Source organism: Sorex fumeus, unplaced genomic scaffold (genome assembly GCF_029834395.1).
Source record: "Sorex fumeus unplaced genomic scaffold, SorFum_2.1 ptg000041l, whole genome shotgun sequence".
Taxonomy (NCBI): domain Eukaryota; kingdom Metazoa; phylum Chordata; class Mammalia; order Eulipotyphla; family Soricidae; genus Sorex; species Sorex fumeus.
Genome location: NW_026606098.1, coordinates 2208515 through 2228462, shown reverse-complemented (window position 1 = coordinate 2228462; position 19948 = coordinate 2208515). Strand labels below are relative to the sequence as shown.

The following is a 19948-nucleotide window of genomic DNA, read 5'->3' as shown; positions in this document are numbered from 1 at the left end:
CAAAGGGTTAGGTAGGGGGATCAGGAGAAGGCAGGGAAGGCAGGCAGAGCTCAAGTTTCTAGTTCTGGAGGAGGAGATGGCGTGGGCAAGAAAAAAGAAAGGAAAAAAAAACACACAATGCAAGTAAGCATTGTTCTCAGAACAATGGGGTGCACTTGGCTGAGCCGAATGGCGGAGGTGTTCTGGATCACCAAGGCAGGACTGGGCTGGCTTGCTGGTGATCAGAACCTCCTGGACCTGGAGGGCTGGTGTTACTGGCACGCCAAGAAAGGTTTTTCTTCATCTTTCTCCTGGGAGACATGGCAACCAGAAATGGCAGTGTGAGGCGATGTATCTAGAAGACAAGTTCTTTCAAGCCTCGTAGAAGCAGGTACCTGGGAATGGCAGGTGGGGAGGAAAGCCAGCAAGAGAGGCCTGGTTGCTGCCACTTCCAAACTAGAATCAAAAAGGTTTCCTGTGTACAAAAGTAGGGAGGCCATTGCCAAGAGAGAAGCATGTTTGATCTCTCCCTGAGCAGCAGAAGCTAGCCCAGGTCTCGCTCTGGCAAAGCTTCTACACAGCCTTGATCTCACCACGAGGAGGTCTGACCCCTGCCTTAGGGGGAGTGATGCTTTGCCCCTCCGGGACTGGGAGGTCCACAAACAGCTCATCAAACCCAAGCAACCCCCCTGCCTTCTCCTGCAGGCTTCAGGAGGGGAAGCCCTCTCGTGCCCAGGCAGCTTTCTGACGTGTGCAAGGGGGTGTTCCTGTCTTCCTCAGACCCTCCCTCGGGGAGTTGTCCAGACACCCCAAAGGGAAGAACCCCAGGAACGTAGCTCCTGATGACCCATGATGGGGACCTTGTCTGGCATGGCAGAAGAATGTCAGATGAATTTTCATGGCTGTGTCCCTAAACACCCACCCCTCTACAACCCTGACTCAGGGGACCTGGATGCCTGAGCTTGAGTTTCTGACTCCTGTTGCTGTTTGGGGCTGGTGAAGATCGGGAGGGCCACGGGCTCCTCCTGAGACCCTGGTCCTGTTCTCCTGGACCCCGTCCTACCAGTGAAGATTCACCCACCTGTTTTTTGGATCCTCTCTGTCCCACTTAGCCTCTAGGCGAGGGACCACACCTCACTTCTTTGCCCCCGAAGGACATATAGTCTTGCTTCTTTTTATCCATCGACTCCTGCAGGAACAGTGTCTGCAATCTCAACCTGCCTCTCCCAGCCCCCAAGTTTACTCTGCAATTTCTTTTGCTGGGGATTCCTTCACCACTTCCCTCCCCTTGGTCCTTCCCTTTCCCCATCTGTCCATCCAAAGGAAGGTCTGCAGAGGGGTCTCCCCTCCCGCCAGAATGCATCTGCTGCCACTGGCCCCAGGTAGTGGCCAAGGACCGCCCCCTCCCTTTGCTCCGATTTTTCTAACTTCCCTTGGATCCTGGCTGGTGACAATCTCAGTTGGGGCCTCCCACTTTCCCCCCCAGGGCCCCACAGACCCAGTATCAGATTCCAGCGCACTGGGCTTAATTCTATAGCTGCTGCTGAGGTCTACAAAGCTCTCTTTGTCTCCTGGCTCAGTCGGTCAAGACCTTCAAATGATTACCTCTTGCCCAGAACCACCCGCTCTTACAGAGCAGACTCTCAATCTCTGGACCCTCCACCCCAGCTACTTCTGCCTGCATTCTGGAAAAAAAACCTTCCTTCACTCTTGGCGTAGTCAGTGTTGACACAATTGCGCAAACTGGGTGCTGAGCTATTCAACCAGATTTTCATGTGATGAAGACCCCAGAATGCCAAGCAGGCACGGCTGGGCCCCGCACATCTAGAGGGCAGGGGTGGACTTAGAGGAGATGGAGACTCAAAGCATCAGCCTTGGGTGTGACTCCTGGGCTTGTCATTTGCTCATGGTGACACTTGGCACGAATTCCACAAACTTCTCTGCACCTCGGTTTTGTCACCCCTAAAGTGGGCACCCTAATGATGCCCACCTCATTAACTAACCTCAGTGCCATCAGCAAAATGTGAGGGGCTTGGTTTCAAAGCAAGAATTCCTGAGGTGCGTGGTCCTGGCCCCACCTGGACCCCAGCATCTGTTCTTTCACCTGCTGAGGGACCCTGCTGCTGAGGGATCCTCCAGCAGCATTCTGGAGCACTTCAGTCCTGGGGTCGGGCTCTCGCTGCCTCTGCCCCTTCCTTCTGGGTTGATTGCTTCATAGCATGCCTTCCTCGGGATCCTGACTGTGCCCCAGTGCTCAGTCCTGAGTCCCAGAACCTCCGGGGCAGCCTCATTTGCTGCCTGACACACTTCTTGGCTAAACTGTTCTGACTCTCCGCCTTAGCTGTGGTTATTGATCGACCTCACGAAGAAATTACTTCCCTAATGAGATTGCCTGTTTGTTAATTTAGGAGAATAAACAATAGGCCAGAGGGAAATACCAGCTCGCTGAATTAGCTCATAGGGTCACTCAGGTGTTGCCAGAAGCCTCAGGAATGGGGGGGGGAAGACCTTCTTCTGAAGAGTACAGGTGATTGGGGATGGGGGGACCTCCTGGCAGTGCTGGTCATCAAATGGACTTAGTGTTTGAATGCTTGAAGTTATTAGAAGCATTCAGAACCCTTCGAAGGTATTGTTTGCTCTACTAATCTGATACCCAGTGTGTGTGTGTGTGTGTGTTATGTAAACAAAACTGGCATACAGGCATGCTGGCAATGGAAGTCGTTACAACACACTTCACATGGAGTAATTCGGCCCCCTCACTGTGGGGCCAGGTTGAGGAGAGCTTGTGATTCTGTGTTGACTGAGAACTGTGTGTGACTGTTGCTGAAGGATGACAGATCTTTCGGAGTCATCGGGAGCAACTCTCTGAGACAGACTACATGCAGGCGAACCAAGAAGGATGCAGACAGCAGTAATGGGAAATGGCGAAGAGGCAGGCAAACATAAGAGAAGTCATGGACTTGTCACGTTCATTCAAAGGACGGGCAGATTGCGGGGAGGAGGAGTAATGAGCCAGAGTTTCTGGAAAGAATTTGGCTTCTGCCTGAAAGGAAACTAAGCCACTACACTGGTTTTGGCATTTTTGAAGGCAGGTGAATGAACTAGAAGCTTCTGAGAGAAGCAGTCAGGATACTGAGATTCAGATTGGAACTGAACTCCTTGGTGCTCGGCTCAGGACACTGAGTGTTGACGGCCAGGCTTTCTTCTGTTCCACTGTTGGCTTCTCCCCCAAGTACCCCCAAGGGCGAGTAGGTGCTTGAGAGGTAGAAAACAGCATATGAGAAAAAAATTGGTGCCAGTGAAACTGAATAAAATGTGTGCTAGCGACCTGTACTTTTGGGAAACTGTTTTGCGTTTGTGCTCAGGCAGCATTTTCAGATTGAACTTCCTACACACCAGGCTTGCTTATTTCCAATGGAACGAGTATTTCATGCTCACGCCAAGGACAGGCCTGTACCCACTGACAATGTCCCTGTGAACAGAGCCACAACTCCAGAAGAGAAAGTTTCAAGGAGATCTTTGAGGCGACAGCCGCTGTGTAAGCAGCTTTGCTGTCTGTATGCGGTGCTTCCTCTTGTCCCTGCACTGTTTGCCTCTGGTCTGTGGATTTGGAATCTTTGTCTTGCTTTATAGCCACACCTATCCCAGTGTCTTTCAGACTCATAATTGAGGATTTATTTTCCTTTAGTTCATTGATATCAAAGAGTAAGGAAATGTAAGGGTTACAAGGAGATAAAGGATATTGTTAGTTGCTTGATATTTGAACAACTAAAATGAGAAAGTTCAATAGAGCATCAAAGCAAAAGAAGCAAATGAGATCAGGATTTTATTTCCTCTTTCTTTCTCTCTCTCTTCCTCTCCTTCCTTCCTTCCTTCCTTCTTTCTTTCTTTCTTTCTTTCTTTCTTTCTTTCTTTCTTTCTTTTTCTCTCTCTCTTTCTCCCTCCCTCCCTCCTTCCCTCCCTCCCTCCCTTCCTTCCTTCCTTCCTTCCTTCCTTCCTTCCTTCCTTCCTTCCTTCCTTCCTTCCTTCCCTCCTCCTCCTCCTCCTTCTTCTTTCTTTCTCTCTTTCTTTCTTTCTTTCTTTCTTTCTTTCTTTCTTTCTTTCTCTCTCTTCTTTCTTTCTTTCTTTCTTTCTTTCTTTCTTTCTTTCTTTCTTTCTTTCTTTCTTTCTTTCTTTCTTTCTTTCTTTCTTTCTTCCTTTCTTTCTTTCTTTTTTTCTTTCTTCCTCTCCCCTCCCACCTCTTTCTTTCTGAGAATTCTTTGGATCTAATAGAAAAGAGCATCTAAACAAGTTTTTTAGGACCCAGACACTCCCAAGTTAATATTATAATTGGAAAAACTATTTCAAATGAGTTTATCTGAGCTTTCTAAAGAAACTCAAATACTTAATCTGAGTTTCACTGCAACGCCATCACTTCGTCAATGAAATGAGGAGAAACTCGGCTCTCAAATTCAATTTATTGGGTTTGCAGTTGTTTCAAAGGTTAGAGTTATTTTATAATATAAGAATGAATGATAGATTCACATCTGAAAGCAAGGCTGACCTGATGAATTTGTAGAACATAAGACTACAATTTCTGTTTTTGCAGCCAGCAGTGCAGATCAAACCCAGGGACTCACACACACAAATAAGGCAAGTCCTTCACTGCTGTGCCCCCCTCCCCAGATCCCAAAGTCCACATTTAAAGCAGTTGTGCATTGTAGGATGGGGTGTAGGATAACACTGGCTTGTCCTTTCTGCCTTGCCACAGGGAGCTTAGGTTTATTGGGTTACTCCCATCACAGTGCTCCCATTCCTCTGTGTTTATCTGTGAACTCTTTCTTTGTGCTCTGCTTCCCCAACCGATCAATCACCTTTATCTTCTAATCAGACTCTGTTAACTTGTAAATATTGCTTTTTCTCTTCTCCTTAAGTCATTTGCACAGTCAATTCAGAGCAATGTTCTTTTCGTATAGACACAGGAAGACAGTTAATGCTATGCTTTTGAAACTTGGGAGTTAATTGACCCTGAATGATATTCATCCCTGGGCATCTGTTTTCTCGACTTAAGCCTCAGTTCCCTTACTTCCTAGCACCGAAAAAGCAGGGTCCTGATGAGGGACTGGATGGAACCAGGGCAAGCCGTGAGCTGCCCTGGCATTAAAATGGGCCAGGCCAAAGCACCATAATATTTAACTATAAGTTAAGAGCATGGACATGGACAAATTCTATCATGATCCAAAGAGTAACAACTAGATTAGGTAGGAGCCTGCTAGGGTTAGGAAAGATTAATCTGGCCTGAGCACTGTAGTCTGAGACCTACAGCGAGATGCTCCCAGGAGAGTCATCCTGTAAGCTTAATGTATCTTTTATTGTGTCCATACAAAATAACTAATATTAAGAAGTAGAATTCAGATGTAAATTAAGTTATTGGACTAAGGAAAGGAGAAAAAATCCTATGTGGTATTTTGCCATTGAGCTGGCTACAGGTGATCAGGAAGGGCTTTCATATGTTGATTGTGCTACCTGGATTGAGGTGAGCTACGGCCAATGCAGGGAGAGACTAGATCAAGGCTGCAAGATGGAGCACAGAGAGATGAGCGGGAGAGACAGGAGGAGACAGGAATGAAGGGCAGTGTGAGACTAGAATGGAGAGCTTAGTGAGACTGGAACAGGCACGTGGGGAGAATGGAATAAATGGCATCTGATCACCTACCAGCCTGGCCCTCGTTTCCTCCTTCGCCCGCCCATGGCATCGGCCGTCCTGGGTGGGGAAGTGGCACGAGTCCACTGAACAGAGGCGGCGGAGAGAGAGCTGTGGGATTCAAGTGGCTCAGTGATTCCACAGTGGGGCTCAGTGGTGACAGGAGTAAACACATGTAGTAGTCTGAGACTGGAACAGGCATCAAATCGTAGCTCAACCTTGGAAAACATGCATTACTATTCTGCTAAGGCAAATCCCCACCTCAGCTGAGTTCAAACATCAGAGAAATTCATCTCCCAGCATGCTACAGGCACCAGTCGTCATGCTATACATAGTAAGAGGCTGCAGAGCAATCAAGGCTACTCCACGCACACTGCCTCCAGGATTTACAAGTGGTGTGACTGCTTGTATAATCTGTGCACCAATTGGGACTTCCAGCTCCATGAAATTCCCAGGAGTTTCACGCAGTGGCATTTTGGAATGAATCCTTTTGGAAGGAAGGCATCTGTTTACCAAGTTTACCAAAACATTCTCCCAACTTACAGCTCTGCGACACCTTAAAGAAATCATCCTTCAAAAATAGATTAAGTTGGCTGTCACCCTGCTTTCCTGGCCGCTCTATGTCAGCACACAAACACAGCTTCCTCTTGTGATCAGGAAGTTTGTTTTTGTAAAAAATTCCCTCCTGTAACTGTCAGACTTCCTGCACTGATTTGATTAAATGTAACATCCTTAATCTTAAAGTTTGATGGCACATGAAAGAACCTAGTTAAATTGCAGTGAATGATAGGGGAAAAAGAGTTTATTTCTTTGAACTCCCTCCCAGTCACCTTCTTGAAAGCTCTTTGCTTTTTCCATAATATTTGTGATGATAATAATAATAATAGTGATAATAAGCGAGGAGTTCACATTTCTTAGGTCAAACTCAATCACTCTGATTTTCAGTGTTTTAGGCAATTGGTCCTCCATTATCAGTTGGATTAGCTCCCCTGGAGTCCAATTGTGAGTGGCTGTACCTATTTTTTTTTTTTTGCTTTTTGGGTCACACCCAGTGATGCTCAGGGGTCACTCCTGGCTCTGGACTCAGGAATTACTCCTGGTGGTGCTTGGGGGACCAGGTGGGATGCCCGGGATTGAACTCGGGTCGGCCACGTGCAAGGCAAATGCCCTCCTTGCTGTGCTATCACTCCAGTCCCTGTACCTATTTTCTTAAACTTCAATTTTTTAAAAGAGGGTTACTGATCCCTTAAGTGATGAGAAATCATGACTGGTAGATCAAAGATTTGGATGAGATTGAGTCAAGATAAGAACTTTGTGAAAAACTACAGTGTCAGGTAGAAGCTAAAAATACAAAAGATTTGGGAATGAATTTTAAGTCAATCTTTAAGTCTTGAAAGCTTTGCCCAGGTAGTTCTGCTGATGAATACAAAAGCCCGAGGCCTGACCCTCCAAAGGAACTTGGGAATCCAAGGTTTTGTGCGCTGCTGTGTCTGATAACTTGCAGCCTTTGTTCCTGTGCCTGAGAACTTCAAGACCCTTTCCTTGAAAGGCTGCAAAACAGGGCTGCAAATGGCAGAGATTATTATAATGGCCCATGTGCTGGGGAAGGCGCTCAGCAGGAAAGTTCTTGCCTTTTATTGATGAGTTCCTGAGTTTGATCCCCAGTACTGCAAAACCAAAAAAAAAAAAGCATAGGATGTTTCAAAGCGGCCCTGAGTTCAGTCAAAATTTCCTTTTACTAGTCATGGAATACCTTCTATATTATTAGGCTGAATACCAACTATCATTTCAGGAGGATTATTAATTTCCTGCTCTTGTAGAGACACGTAAGGCTAAGAGTTATCACAGCTATGTGATAACTCTCTGCAGGATTGCTCAATTTAGGACATATTTGGGACTTCTAGTTAAATTTGGGGTTTTATTCCCTATTTTTCATGGAAATTTTTGTAATTTATTGAAAAAAATTACTAAGAGATATTTAGGGCACCTGAATAACATTAGTACTGGATGGAGAATAAAAATCACTGTTCAGAAGTTATGTTCTACAGGCTGATAGGGACTACCTTTGGGTATCCTGGCTTTGCATGACATAGATCAGACCTGGATGTTTATCTCTACACATCACAACATCTTTGAGTTTTATGTTCATTTATCAGTGATGTGTTTTTGACATCCATGTCAGTTATTATTATTATTATGTGTGTGTGTTTTGGAATTGACTATCAACTCCAACCAACAATCTTTTCTTGGGGCTCTATTTTTTACCCACTGTCTACATATCAACTGCAAAATAAAAAATAATTCTGTTTCCAATTCTTGAGCACCTAAATGTCCACTATTTATGAATTTGTATTTACGTTTCTTCACCTACTGAATTATTTGACTTGACAGGATGGAGAAAGAGTGGCCTGTTCATGGCTCACATAGCCAAGGTTGAGTGTGACTAAATGGATAGAGATGTGACTTTGTTTGTGACTCATGTTGCTTTCTCATTAAGCACTGAACAGAAAATCTTCGGGGAAAAAGTTGGGCTTAGTCCAAAAATGTTTCTTAAAGACTAGGAAATGGCTTCTCCTGGGAAGCCAGAAGAATCTAATGTCACAGTCTGTGGTAACGTAAGAGTGAATAATGAAGTTTCCCCTACTAAGAAGTACTTTTCCACTGCTAGGAGTCCCTTTAGATGAAAGTCCAGCGGCCCAACAATGAGCTTGTATGTTTACACGCTTCTCACTGCCTTCCTTACTCTGAAGACAAAGGCTTTGCTTCGTATTTCTTAAAAAAAAAAAGCAACAATACAACACTAATAAAAAATAAATAAATAAAAGAGCTGACTGACCAATACTAATGCCTCAAGAATTTCAGTAACTCTTTTATCCTTCAAAATCCCAATTAATTTTCAGATGGTATCACTTCACAACAGATGATCCCTGGAGCTGTATCTCTTCTCAGATGACATACAGGTTAAAAGAGCAGAAACTGTACATTGTTCACCATCCACAGACCCACAGATGGGTTCGTAGACCATTCTGAGAAAGGGTAAATGGAACTTCACGAAGGCTGAAATGCATGTAGTCAAGAAGTTAGACATAAAATGTCAAGATTTAGACCTTTACGTCTTCCCAGGGGGAATAAACCAAGTGCATTTGATTCTTTATATCTGGGTCCAGTGTTGGAATTGATGTGCATCCAACTCTTGGAAATCAAGTCTAGAAGTGCTCATACTCTTCTCTGAAAAATATTCCACCACAGAAAGTTATAATAAGTTACCTTCCAATAAATACCTAGTTATTTAGTTTGGGTACATGTTTAGGGCATATGTGGGACTTCTAGTTAAATTTGAGGTTTTCTTCCCTATTGCTCATAATTTTTTTATAAAAATATAAAACTATAAAATTATTATAGTTGGTGAGAAATAGTATTACCAATAATGATTCGAGATGCTTAATTGGACTAAACGAAGTCTAGGAAAAATGAAAAGTCAAGGTTGAGAGACTCGAGGTCTTTGAGAAACCCCAACTTCAGACGTCTGACTCTGACTCGAAGGACAAATTCAGACTGAAACCAAAGGGTGAATCTCTCCTGAGCTGATGATAGAAAGTCCTTTGCTTGCTTTCCTCTTTACTTTTTTCCCTGGGTAATAAAGGAATGCCAAAGGGAAAGCAAGGGAGAAAGTAGCCTAGACTAGATGGGTCACATTTAATAGATCTTACATTATATTTTGGTGCTAACAAAATCAGAGTCATTCAGATTGAAATTTTAATTCAAAGAAAATTTAAACAAAATGGTTATTCATCTCTACCTTGTCCACAGGGCTGGGGGTGTAGCTCAGGGTGTTCTCAGATGAGCACCTACATTTTATGCGTGAAGCTCTGGGTTCCGTCCCCAGCTCCACCAAAAAAGAGTACACCTGGTCCACAAATTCATGGCATTTATGACTTTAAAGGAGTTACTTTATGGCTGGAGTCTCTTCTCTACTCTGTGCTGAAGTTATCTGTGTCTCTCCTGCTGCCCCCAAAGTGGCTCATTTGGAGGGCCAACACAAACATCTCTGCTTTGCTGCGGGAGCCATTGGTAGTAGGCAGCGTGTTCGTACAATGTATTTTATTACAGAAATAACACATGGCTTGTGGATTACTCTGATTTGCTATTTACTTTGTGGTTTCTCCAATGGAACACAACATTTTTAAGATAGTTTCACTGAGAAGGTTTTATGTCTTGGAAATGTTTCAAAATGAAAAAGTCTTCTGGGTTCAAAAATTCTCCATAAGTTGGACAACTTCTTATCTGGGTGTTGGGTATGTATCTGTTTTAATCTAAAGACTGTTCAAATATAATCAAATAAACTTGCTTCCTGAATCTTTTGTAAGCATGTTAGCAAGAGTATTTTTTAGAAGGTAATAATAACTAAGAGTGCTTGGAGAATGCTATTTTAGACCAGATGTTATTTACTGAAGGGTAGAATAAGATTTATTGACTGATACAAATATTGACCTTAACAAGGCTGAAGATTTGTTTTGTGCATAGCACAAAACATCAGATGACCAAGTCTTCTAAATTTTTCTGAAATTAAGATACTAAATAAACAGACAAATAGATTTATTGATCTTTTGCAATATCAGTGTACCATTTACAATGTAAGCATACAAAATTCCTTATCTCAATCACATTCAATTTGACATGGATGCAAACACTGTGAGACAATTTTAGTAGTGCAACAGGAAAACTGTAAACCTGTTCATGGCATTATTTTTGTTAGTTATACCATATTATGTGATTAGAAAAACATAAAATAGCTACAAGTTAGTTTCTAACTATACTAACATAATTTTGAAGAGAAAGAGTATCTATAACAGCCTGATATGAAATGATCAACAGAAAAAGAAGACAATCTTCCTAATTAAAGACAAAATCCTCTCTCTTGTGCATTAATATTCTTCTTTAAACTTCTCTATGCTCTCACCCTATATTACTGTTACATTCTCATGAGATGTTTAGTCTCAGTTCAGTATGAGCTACATCTTCTCTTTAATGGAAAGGCATTTAAAAATGCAATAACAGCAAGAGAAGACCATGGTTGCTATGGTTCAAATCATCATTTTGCAGATGTTCTGAATCTTCCTTATCATCCCTGACCTTCAAAGTCCCATACTTCCTATTCCTATACAAGAGAGTACATGAGCATCCATGTCAAGAACTTGCTCTCAGCCGTGAATATCTGTCATTGATCATTTCTAGTTATACTTGGAGATCCAAGACATATGTGACTGTATGTGTGCACCCAAACACACACACATGTGCACACGCATGCATGCACCACTAGTTGAATATGCCCATAGGTACCTGCAAGTGTGTGCCTGTCTGGGTATATGTGCGTGCCTGTGTGTGAGCTCACATGGATGTTCCTTTGAAGTAATCACATACCTCTATCCTGATTTAAATGAGATGAGAAATTCACTCTTTGGTACATTTAACCCATTTATTCTTTGCCTTCAAAGAAATGTAGATGCCATCACAAGTTCTGCCAGGGCCACCAATTACCTCTGTGTGACCCTTTAACTTGTAGGAGATTGATCTGAATGCCAGGACATACTTTGCACATTTCCTATAATTATCAATTTTGTTCATCCTTCAAAGAACCCTCTGATCTGAGTTCCTCATCCTCAGCATCACTCTCTTCTTCCCCCGACCTTAATAGACATCGCTCCCTTGTTCAGCAGCTCAATTTTCCTTTTGATCTTACAATCTTGCATTGAGCATGAGTGAGACTATCGTTACTCTTGAGAGTTTGGTTTTGCTCTTGGAAAGCCAGTGACTCTTCCTTTGTGGACAAGATACTTTAACAGAGTACCTTGGAATGGATGGGTGGAAGGCATGTTGGCCCATATGAAAAGAAAGGGTGTTCTAGGATCCACCGAGTCAGGGGCACCCATGGAGCTCATGACTCTGAAACTGACCTTGGTAACACTGTCCAGAGAGTTTCAAGCTTTTGTCTAACCATGAATTTTTGGGAGACTTTATTAAGTCATAGGCACTAATTCTCTAAGTTCATATTGCAGCCTGTGGACAAACTTCTACGTGGTGTTGCAGTCACAGGTCTGTTAGCCACATTTAGAAAGGGACTGGTAAATTCCAGCAATAACAACGAGTGTGGACAGCGGCTCCAAACACCCGTGCTTGCACAGCTGTTCAGTCCTGATTGGATCAACTTCACTCCGTACAAGTACAACCACTGGACAAAGATAAAACATTAGTTTTTAAAACCATTACATCGAATCTCCCCACCCCTTTCATATGCATTACCAGATCAGCTCCATTATACATAACATTTTTTTCTGCTTGAAAAAACACCCCTTTCGAGGCACACAGTGTTAAGTCTTTGATACTCAGATTGAATAAATACCTTAGATGAGAGCTGATATCCTTGCACAGAAATGCATTTCCTTTAGCAAAGTATGCGTTGTTAAACATCTGTGCATCCCACAGAGCATTATTTCCATGGCGCTCTACCAAGCTCTTCGAAATGGGCCCCTCTGTAGAAAATTCGATTTTCGAGAATGCAGTTCAAAGAAAGCATCTAAAAAAGAACCCACAGAAATGCAGACATGCAGAAATGCCTGGCCAACCACCAGATCAAAAGAGGAGACAGATTGTGTAGTTGGTGCAGGAGAGGACATTCATCTATTTTCATTTTCACAGTGACCTTTGCATTTGAAGGGGTGAAGACATGGAAACAGCTCACAGAGCTGAGCCTTGGTGCTGCCACCACCATCAGACATTGCTCTGTTGTAGCAAAAGAGTTCTCAGTTCTCTTTCTCTCTGATCCTCTTGCCTGTACTTCTCCTCCAGTTTCTGCTTCTCTGAATCTGCACAGTAAAATGTGCAGTCTGGACTCTTCCGGATCTGTTCAAACTGACTGAAATCCGCCACGTACTTGCCATTTTTGGAGAGAGAAACCACGGGTACAAACTCGAAGCCCCAGTAGATCTCCTCAGGGATGTAAGACGTTCGGCTCTGGCAGACAGCACTAGTTGACTCCACCGTGGCATTGAGGAGGACCACAAGCTCAAACTCCTTTTCCTTCAGGTTTTGAGGTGTGAGGTCTCTCAGGGGGCTTGTCTCATCCAGCACGTGGTAGAAGGTCATGGGCAGAATGAGGAAGGGACTCTCGGAGGAAGAGTCCACGTGGAACTTGACACTAGCTTGGTTCAGTAGGATGCGCTCCCCCTCCTTGGTGACGTGTGTCTGCAGGAGCTTTCCAGAGAGCTGGCACTGGATCAGGAGGCTCTTCCTCATGTTGGCCACCTGGATCACCAAGCACAGCTTCCCGTTCTGTTTGGTGATGACGGCACAGTGGCTGAACTTGATGGTCTCTGCCCGCTTCTTGGGTCTGGCGATTTTGGCCAAGAAGGTGCCAGTGATGAAGATCTCAATCAGGGTGGTGATGACCAACTGAGCAACCAACAGGAAAATGGCGTGAGGACATTCCTCTGTGATGGAGCGGACTCCATAGCCAATGGTGGTCTGGGATTCCAGGGAAAAGAGGAAGGCCCCCGTGAGCGAGTCCACCTTCATGATGCAGGGCGTGTGGTTGGAGATATGCTTGCTGGGCTCCAAGTCCCCGTGGATGAAGGCAATGGCGTAGTAGATGACTCCAAAGAGGAACCAGGTCATCACAAAGGTGGCTGCAAACAGGGTGAGTTTGTATCTCCACTTCATGTCAATGACCGTGGTCCACAGGTCCTGCAGGTACAGGAGGTAGATGCCGTCCACTTTGTCAATTCTCACATTGCTGTGGCCACTCTTGGACATGACGCGGGGCCTGTTGGTCTTGAGTCCGGCTCCGGCCGTGTGCTTCACCAGCGAGGCATTGGACATGCCAATGTGGATGGCGTCCATCGTCATGGTCTCTGTCCCACCTGAGGAAATAATAAAGGGAGAGGTCCATCATGCTGCCACAGGAGGGGGGTCCCTGGGAACTCAAAATGGAAAAATCACATGACATCAACAAGGATATGTGAGTGGAGGGGAGAAAGGGACCGAAATGTCTGGAGGGAAGACAAACCCATTGGACTTGGGGAGGGCAGGAGAGGAGAGACAGACCCGCCTGGATTATAATTATAGGCTGACTCCCAGGGGGTTGCTGAGTGACCTGGGAAAGTTTCTTTCCATCTCTGTCCCTCAACTCTTTAATCTGGGAAGTGGGTCTAGTGTGTATTCATGAGGCATCTGGTTGTGAGTGGATGAGAGAGCAGCTGCGCAAGCCTCACAATCAAAACAAAGTGACCCTCGCGTTCTCTCTGCCACCATATGCTGAACGCTTCTTCCTCCAAAGCAATGTGAATGTCTCCTGATGTGCCACTTCGCTGGGTTTCCATGGGTCTACTTACAAATAAGTTGGCTGAGTGTCCATTCAATAATCACAGAGCTGAAACGTGCCTCATACACAGAGCTCTTGACACAGTAGCCAAGGATATTAATACATAGCTTTCCAAGTTGAGGAGCCTCCATTAAGTGCTTTTAAAAGGATCTGTTTGGGTGACATTCTCTCTGCTATCTAGCAATCCACTCCCCCACAACCCAGTCTGCTGAAATACTCTCAACTCTACGACCTCTCTCTGCGTTCTTGATGCGGGGGAAAGCCTGCTACCTAACCGCCCACTCACAGAAAGAGCGAATAAAGGAGCTTCACTAACCACTTGATCAGGACACTGGTTATTTTTAGGAAAACACTATTAATATGCCATTTTCAAGAGACGCACAAAATCTGCCTTGCTTCCTCGGAACTAGAGAGAAACAGCATTTGGCATCTCGTTTAAAAGCGAATGGAAAAGTACATAATTGCAGGCATCGAATATCACAGCGGCAGAGACCTACCTAAACAGGCCGGTCCCCACGCCGAGCCCAAGAGAACACTCTGGCCAGCATCAGCAGAAGGAACAAGCAGGGGGTGAGCCACACAGCATCTTATAGGGCCTGCCTGGTATCTGGGGTCAGTTGCCCCTACATTCCTCACAAGAGATAATAGGATCCTGGGAGTGATTGCAGCTGACTTTACCTGCCAGGCATGTTACTTCCTCCCTCGCCACTCTATTTATGATAAAACAAAATCCCTCTGGAAAAAGGGACTGCTCGCCCGCGCTGTGATTCATGCCTCGAATTACTGCAGTTGAAGCAGCATTATCACAATTGGAGTTTCCACCATAATCCTTTGCACAAATCAGTTCAAGGAAACTGAAACTGTATCCCTCAGCCGCTGACCGTGAGTGGGCTCCAGGGCCTCTGCCAGGGTTTTGGGACTTTCCTGTGGAGGTTAGGAAGAGTGTCACTTGCTGAGTGCCCCTCCTGAACTGATTTGTTTGTTCTTGGCAAGGAAAAGCACTTTTTCATTTGCAAAGACAGCCTCCCCATAGCACAGTGCTGATTTGATTCCCGGAAGCCTCTTCAGCGTCCCTTTGGGGAGCGGGGGTGGTAAGGGCAATTTAGAAAAAAACTCCAGGAACTGTGGGTAAGAGCGGGCTTTGTCCGACTCTTGGCATGCTGCTTGGTAGCCCAGAGAAAGGGGACGCCATCGAAGTTGGGAACCTGAGCGCCCTGCTGCCTGCCCCCAGCCCAGCCCAGCCCAGCCGCAATGTGAGCCAGCAGAGACAGATGTAGCTGCAGGACATGGGGCACTTGGAAAGGAAAACCAAGGTGCTGGGGAAGCGGTGCCTGTACCCCACTCGCTCTCCTGAAGTCACAGCAGAGGCTTCGGGTATCCAAGTGTGTGTGTGTGTGATACACCAGTGTCCCATGGGCACAAGGAAGAAAGAAAGAAAGAAAGAAAGAAAGAAAGAAGGAAGGAAGGAAGGAAGGAAGGAAGGAAGGAAGGAAGGAAGGATGGAGGAAAGAAAGAACTAAAGGAAGGAAGGAAGGAAGGAAGGAAGGAAGGGGATGAAGAGAGGAAGGGAGGAAGAAAGAGAAAGGAAGGAAGGAGGGGAGGAAGAAAGAAGAAAGAAAGGAAGGGAGGAAAGGAGGAAGAAAGAAGGAAGAAAGGAAGGGAGGAAGGAAAGAAAGAAAGAGAAAGAAGGCAAGAAGGAAAGAAAGAAGGAAAGAAAGAAAGAAGGAAGGAAGGAAGGACGGAAGAAAAGAAAGAAAGGAAGGAAGGGAGGAAGAAAGGAAGGAAGGAAGAAAGAAAGGAAGGAAGGAAAGAAAGAAAGAAAGAAAGGGAGGAAGGGAGGAAGAAAGGAAGGGAGAAAGAAAGAGAAAGGAATAAAGGAAGGGAGGAAGAAAGAAGGAAGGAAGGGAAGAAGGAAAGAAAGAAAGAAAGAAAGAAAGAAAGAAAGAAAGAAAGAAAGGGAGGAAGGGAGGAAGAAAGGAAGGGAGAAAGAAAGAGAAAGGAATAAAGGAAGGGAGGAAGAAAGAAGGAAGGAAGGGAAGAAAGAAAGAAAGAAAGAAAGAAGGAAGGAAGGAAGGAAGGAAGGAAGGAAAGAAAGAAAGAAAGAAAGAAAGAAAGAAAGAAAGAAAGAAAGAAAGAAAGAAAATCTCTCAGCTCTGCCAGGTTGGGAGAAAAATGGTCCTGAGCCACAGAACTTACATCTCTACCTCGCTATGGTGAGGGGGTATGGGCCAGGCACGGGGTGTGTGGCCTCTCCCTTTCCCCTCTTTCATTTTTAAACTTATTTTTTATTGGAGGGGGCACACCCGGCTGTGCTCAGGGCTTACTCCTAGCTCTGTGCTCAGTTATTACTCCTGGTGGGGCAGGGGGACCATCTAGGGCGCCTCCTTAGTCACATGCAAGGCCAATGCCCTCCCTGCTGGACTGTCGTACAGCTCCTCTTGCTCTCCTGCAGAAAGTGCTTTGCTGCAATGCTGCCCACCTCGGGCGAGAGTGGAGCCCCCAGTTTTAGAAGCGGCTATTTAGAAACAGGCAGGGGAGCCTAGGCCCTGGGGTGGGGAGGTGTCTTGAGTTTTGCATCTCCTCCCACTCCTCATCCTGATCCAAAGCTGCTGGGTCCAGCAGGCAAAGGAAACAGTCCCTCCCCCACCCTCTCCCCGGCCCTGGCCCTCAGCGAGTTCTGCTACCTGGTCACGCACAGGGCGAGAATCACCAGTCGTCTTCTTCGCGTGGGGTGGCGTGTCCTTGCTCTCCTGCACCCACCTGGTTACCATGGGATTCTGCAATGGCCTGAAAGAAAGCAGGACACGTGGGTTCACAGGTGTTTACCAAGAAACTGACCCTGAACAATTCCCCCAGGGCTAGGCCCGAGTATTCCTCTTCCAAGCCCTAGTGATCTGGCACGGTGCCCAGAACAGAGGCTCAAGGAGTGTGGTAAGGGTTCAACTGGAACCCAGACGACAGCCCTTCCCCCCCAGAAGCCCCCACCCTCCAACTCGGGAGGGAGCCCGGTGGCCACAGCCCCTGGGAAGAGTGGGTTAACTCACCCCCATGAGGCCTACTGTCAACTGACTGGCCGGGGAACGGGAGGGCAGGAAGAGGAAGTGCAGAGGAAGTAAACAGTGGGAATTGGAAGGGAAGAGTCTAGAATATTTTTACCGCCTGTGGAAACGCACTATGGCTGTTGAGTCATAGACAGCACAGTTGAAAAGACTGTCAAGACCATCGCATTTGACACACATTTTTCCTGACAAGAAGGCCGGGCCAGGGAGACGGCAGTGCCTCCATGAGCCATCCGGCTCCCAGAAGAAGACCAAGGTCCAAAGTCATTGGAAGCTGGATCTGAGTTTTTGTCACCCCACTGTCCACCCCACTTGGACCCCCAGAGTATGCTGCTTTCTGTTCTAGTTCTAAGCGGGGCCTCTGCATGCCCCTTTTCTGAAACACCTCTGAGCCCTCTGGAGACACAGACCTGGCATGTGGGTCTGGCTTTGACAGTAGCTGATGCCTCCTGCTTTTCTGACCCACAATAATGGCAAGCAACCACAATTCCTCTCTGACAGCTGAGACACCCTGAGCTGACACTGGCCACCCCCTGCTCCTGGGCAGGGTTCTTGGTGTACAGGGCTGACCACCTCCTCATCCTTCCTCTGTTGAAAACCTGCCACCTCCTCCACACTCGCCACCCCAGCTGACTGCTTTCTCATGCCATCTTATGTTCTTAATTCACAGCGTTTGCTTCCTCAACAATTCCTTTCATGAGAGCGACTTCATTTGCTACATATACTCACTTCATAGCACTGAATAGTTTTCTATTTTACTTTATTTAAAGAGTTTGCAGGGGGAGGTTTTGGGTCACATGGGTGGTGTTCAAGACAGTCCTGGCTCTGTACTCAGGGATCACTGCTGTCGGAGTTCTGGGGTTCATATGGGGTGCTGGAGATAGAGGTAGTTTCTGTCTCATGTAAGGCAAATATCTTACCCCTTGCACCCTCTTTTCTGCCTGTAATAGCTTTTAAACCCCACCTTAGCAAGTCTGCTACTTACCTGGCTTAAATTCTAAAATGTCTAGGGAAGATGGTAATTTACAAAAATTTAGGACTAGCGAGGGTAGGTTTTTTTTAATTTCCCTCCTCAAGAATCCCACAAATCAGCAAAATAGATCAATGATCCTTATCAACTGGTGGCAGTTTTCTTGGGTTTCTGGAAATACCGTTGATCACTCTAGCTCTCATGATATCATTTCAACATGCAGATGAGGATTATAAATTTTAGGATGGCGCTCTCTTTGCTGCAGCTGAATCCCAGAACAGGAAATACAGAGACCAATAAGATCTTTCCCAGTTCAAATGAGTCAAGCGGACAGAGGAAGTCACCGGATGCTGAGGCTGTGTTGCGGTTTTCAGTAAGTAAAGAAAACACATTTGGGAATAGAGTTAAGTAGCTGGTAAGTTGGAAAGATACTTATAGAGGATCTGCTCTCCAGAGCTGAGAACAAAACAGGAGGAAGGCAGCAGCAGCTCAGCCCTGCACATGGTCCCCTGCACACCGCCAGGGGGTCTTCTTGAGCACTGCTAGGTGTAGAAATAGCCCCTGAGCACTGCTAGGTGTGTTCCTACCCATCCCCAGTCCTCCTCCCCCAATAAAAATATGGTCAAAGGAAAAGGAATGATCTAAGGACTCAGTCCAGGGCAGAGAAACCCACGCACTGGGCGACAAGAACTGACCAAGGAAAAGAAATATTTCGTGTGTGTCTAGTGAGGGTGGGCAGGCTCAGAGCAGGTTCAGGAGAGCCGCCGAGGAGGGACAGAGGAGAAACTGTAACAAGGGCCACAGGAAAATCAAACACTCACGTGACCAATTATCATACGGCTCCAAAGTGACACCGATGCAGGATACATCAGCCTCCCTTTCACTCTGCCAAGCTCTTTCCACGCGTGACTGTTCTCTGCCCCCCAATCCGAGACAGAGGGGCAGGGATAGGGCCATCCAGGAAGGGAGCCCAGAGACGCACTGAGTTCCTGTCACTCACCCAAGTCCCCGACAGCTAACAGGCGCACAGGCTCCCCTTGACTTGCCCAGGCTGGGCCCTTCACCATGCCCCACCGGCCCTTGCCAATGATGGAGACTTTGGAACTATCTGGTCACTGGCAGTGCCTGGGTCAGTAGGTTTGGGGTACACCCAGGGATTGGCAGCACTGACTGGCTCCCACACAAGGCTGTGATTCTGGGAGCACAGGCCGAGAACCATGCCCCAGCGGCCTTGGACACATCCCTCAGCCTTGCACTTTCTCTAAAACAGCACGGTCCACTACTCGTGGGCACTAGGAACAGCCGCTCATCCCACTGCAGAAAGGCCCCTTCACCACCATCCTCACAGGGGAATGAATGCCAGTTCCCCAGAGGTCCAAATCCAAGGGGTGACTTTTAAAGCAGCCTCATATGTGGAACCTGATCTAAATGACACCGTATTCTTTCCATCGCCTGCATGTTTAAGTTGTAAATAGATTATGCTAATGGGGCCAGAGAGGTGTTACAATTGGTAGGGCGCTTGCCTTGATTCATTCAATCCCTGACACCACATATGATGCCCCTTGAACCCCTCCAGGAGTGATCCCTGTGCCCAGAGACAAGAGTAAAACCTGTGTGTGACCCAAATATCAGAACAAGACAGATTATACTATAAATGCTATATCAACGTAACACATCATGCATAGGATAGTTATATATTTCTAGTTCTCTATATTTACAGTATGGGGTATACTATATAGAATGTGCCCATGTAATATAGGATATAGAACTGTATAGCATATGTAAGATGAATATAACTAACAATATATTTATCACTTTATGTACTTACATAGCTATATTTTTATTGTATCATAACTATTTTCACCTAGTTATAAGATAGA

General features: G+C 45.8%; 1 protein-coding gene across 1 annotated transcript; it reads right to left on the bottom strand.

Annotated features, from left to right (window-relative positions):
- Positions 1-12335: 12335 nt before the first annotated feature.
- Positions 12336-16804, bottom strand: KCNJ15 (potassium inwardly rectifying channel subfamily J member 15). Its single transcript, XM_056119586.1, has 2 exons — positions 16724-16804; positions 12336-13578 (listed from the first exon to the last, which is right to left on the bottom strand). The coding sequence occupies exon 2, from the start codon at positions 13562-13564 to the stop codon at positions 12431-12433; it is 1134 nt and encodes a 377-aa protein (XP_055975561.1). The 5' UTR covers positions 13565-13578; positions 16724-16804; the 3' UTR covers positions 12336-12430.
- Positions 16805-19948: the final 3144 nt, after the last annotated feature.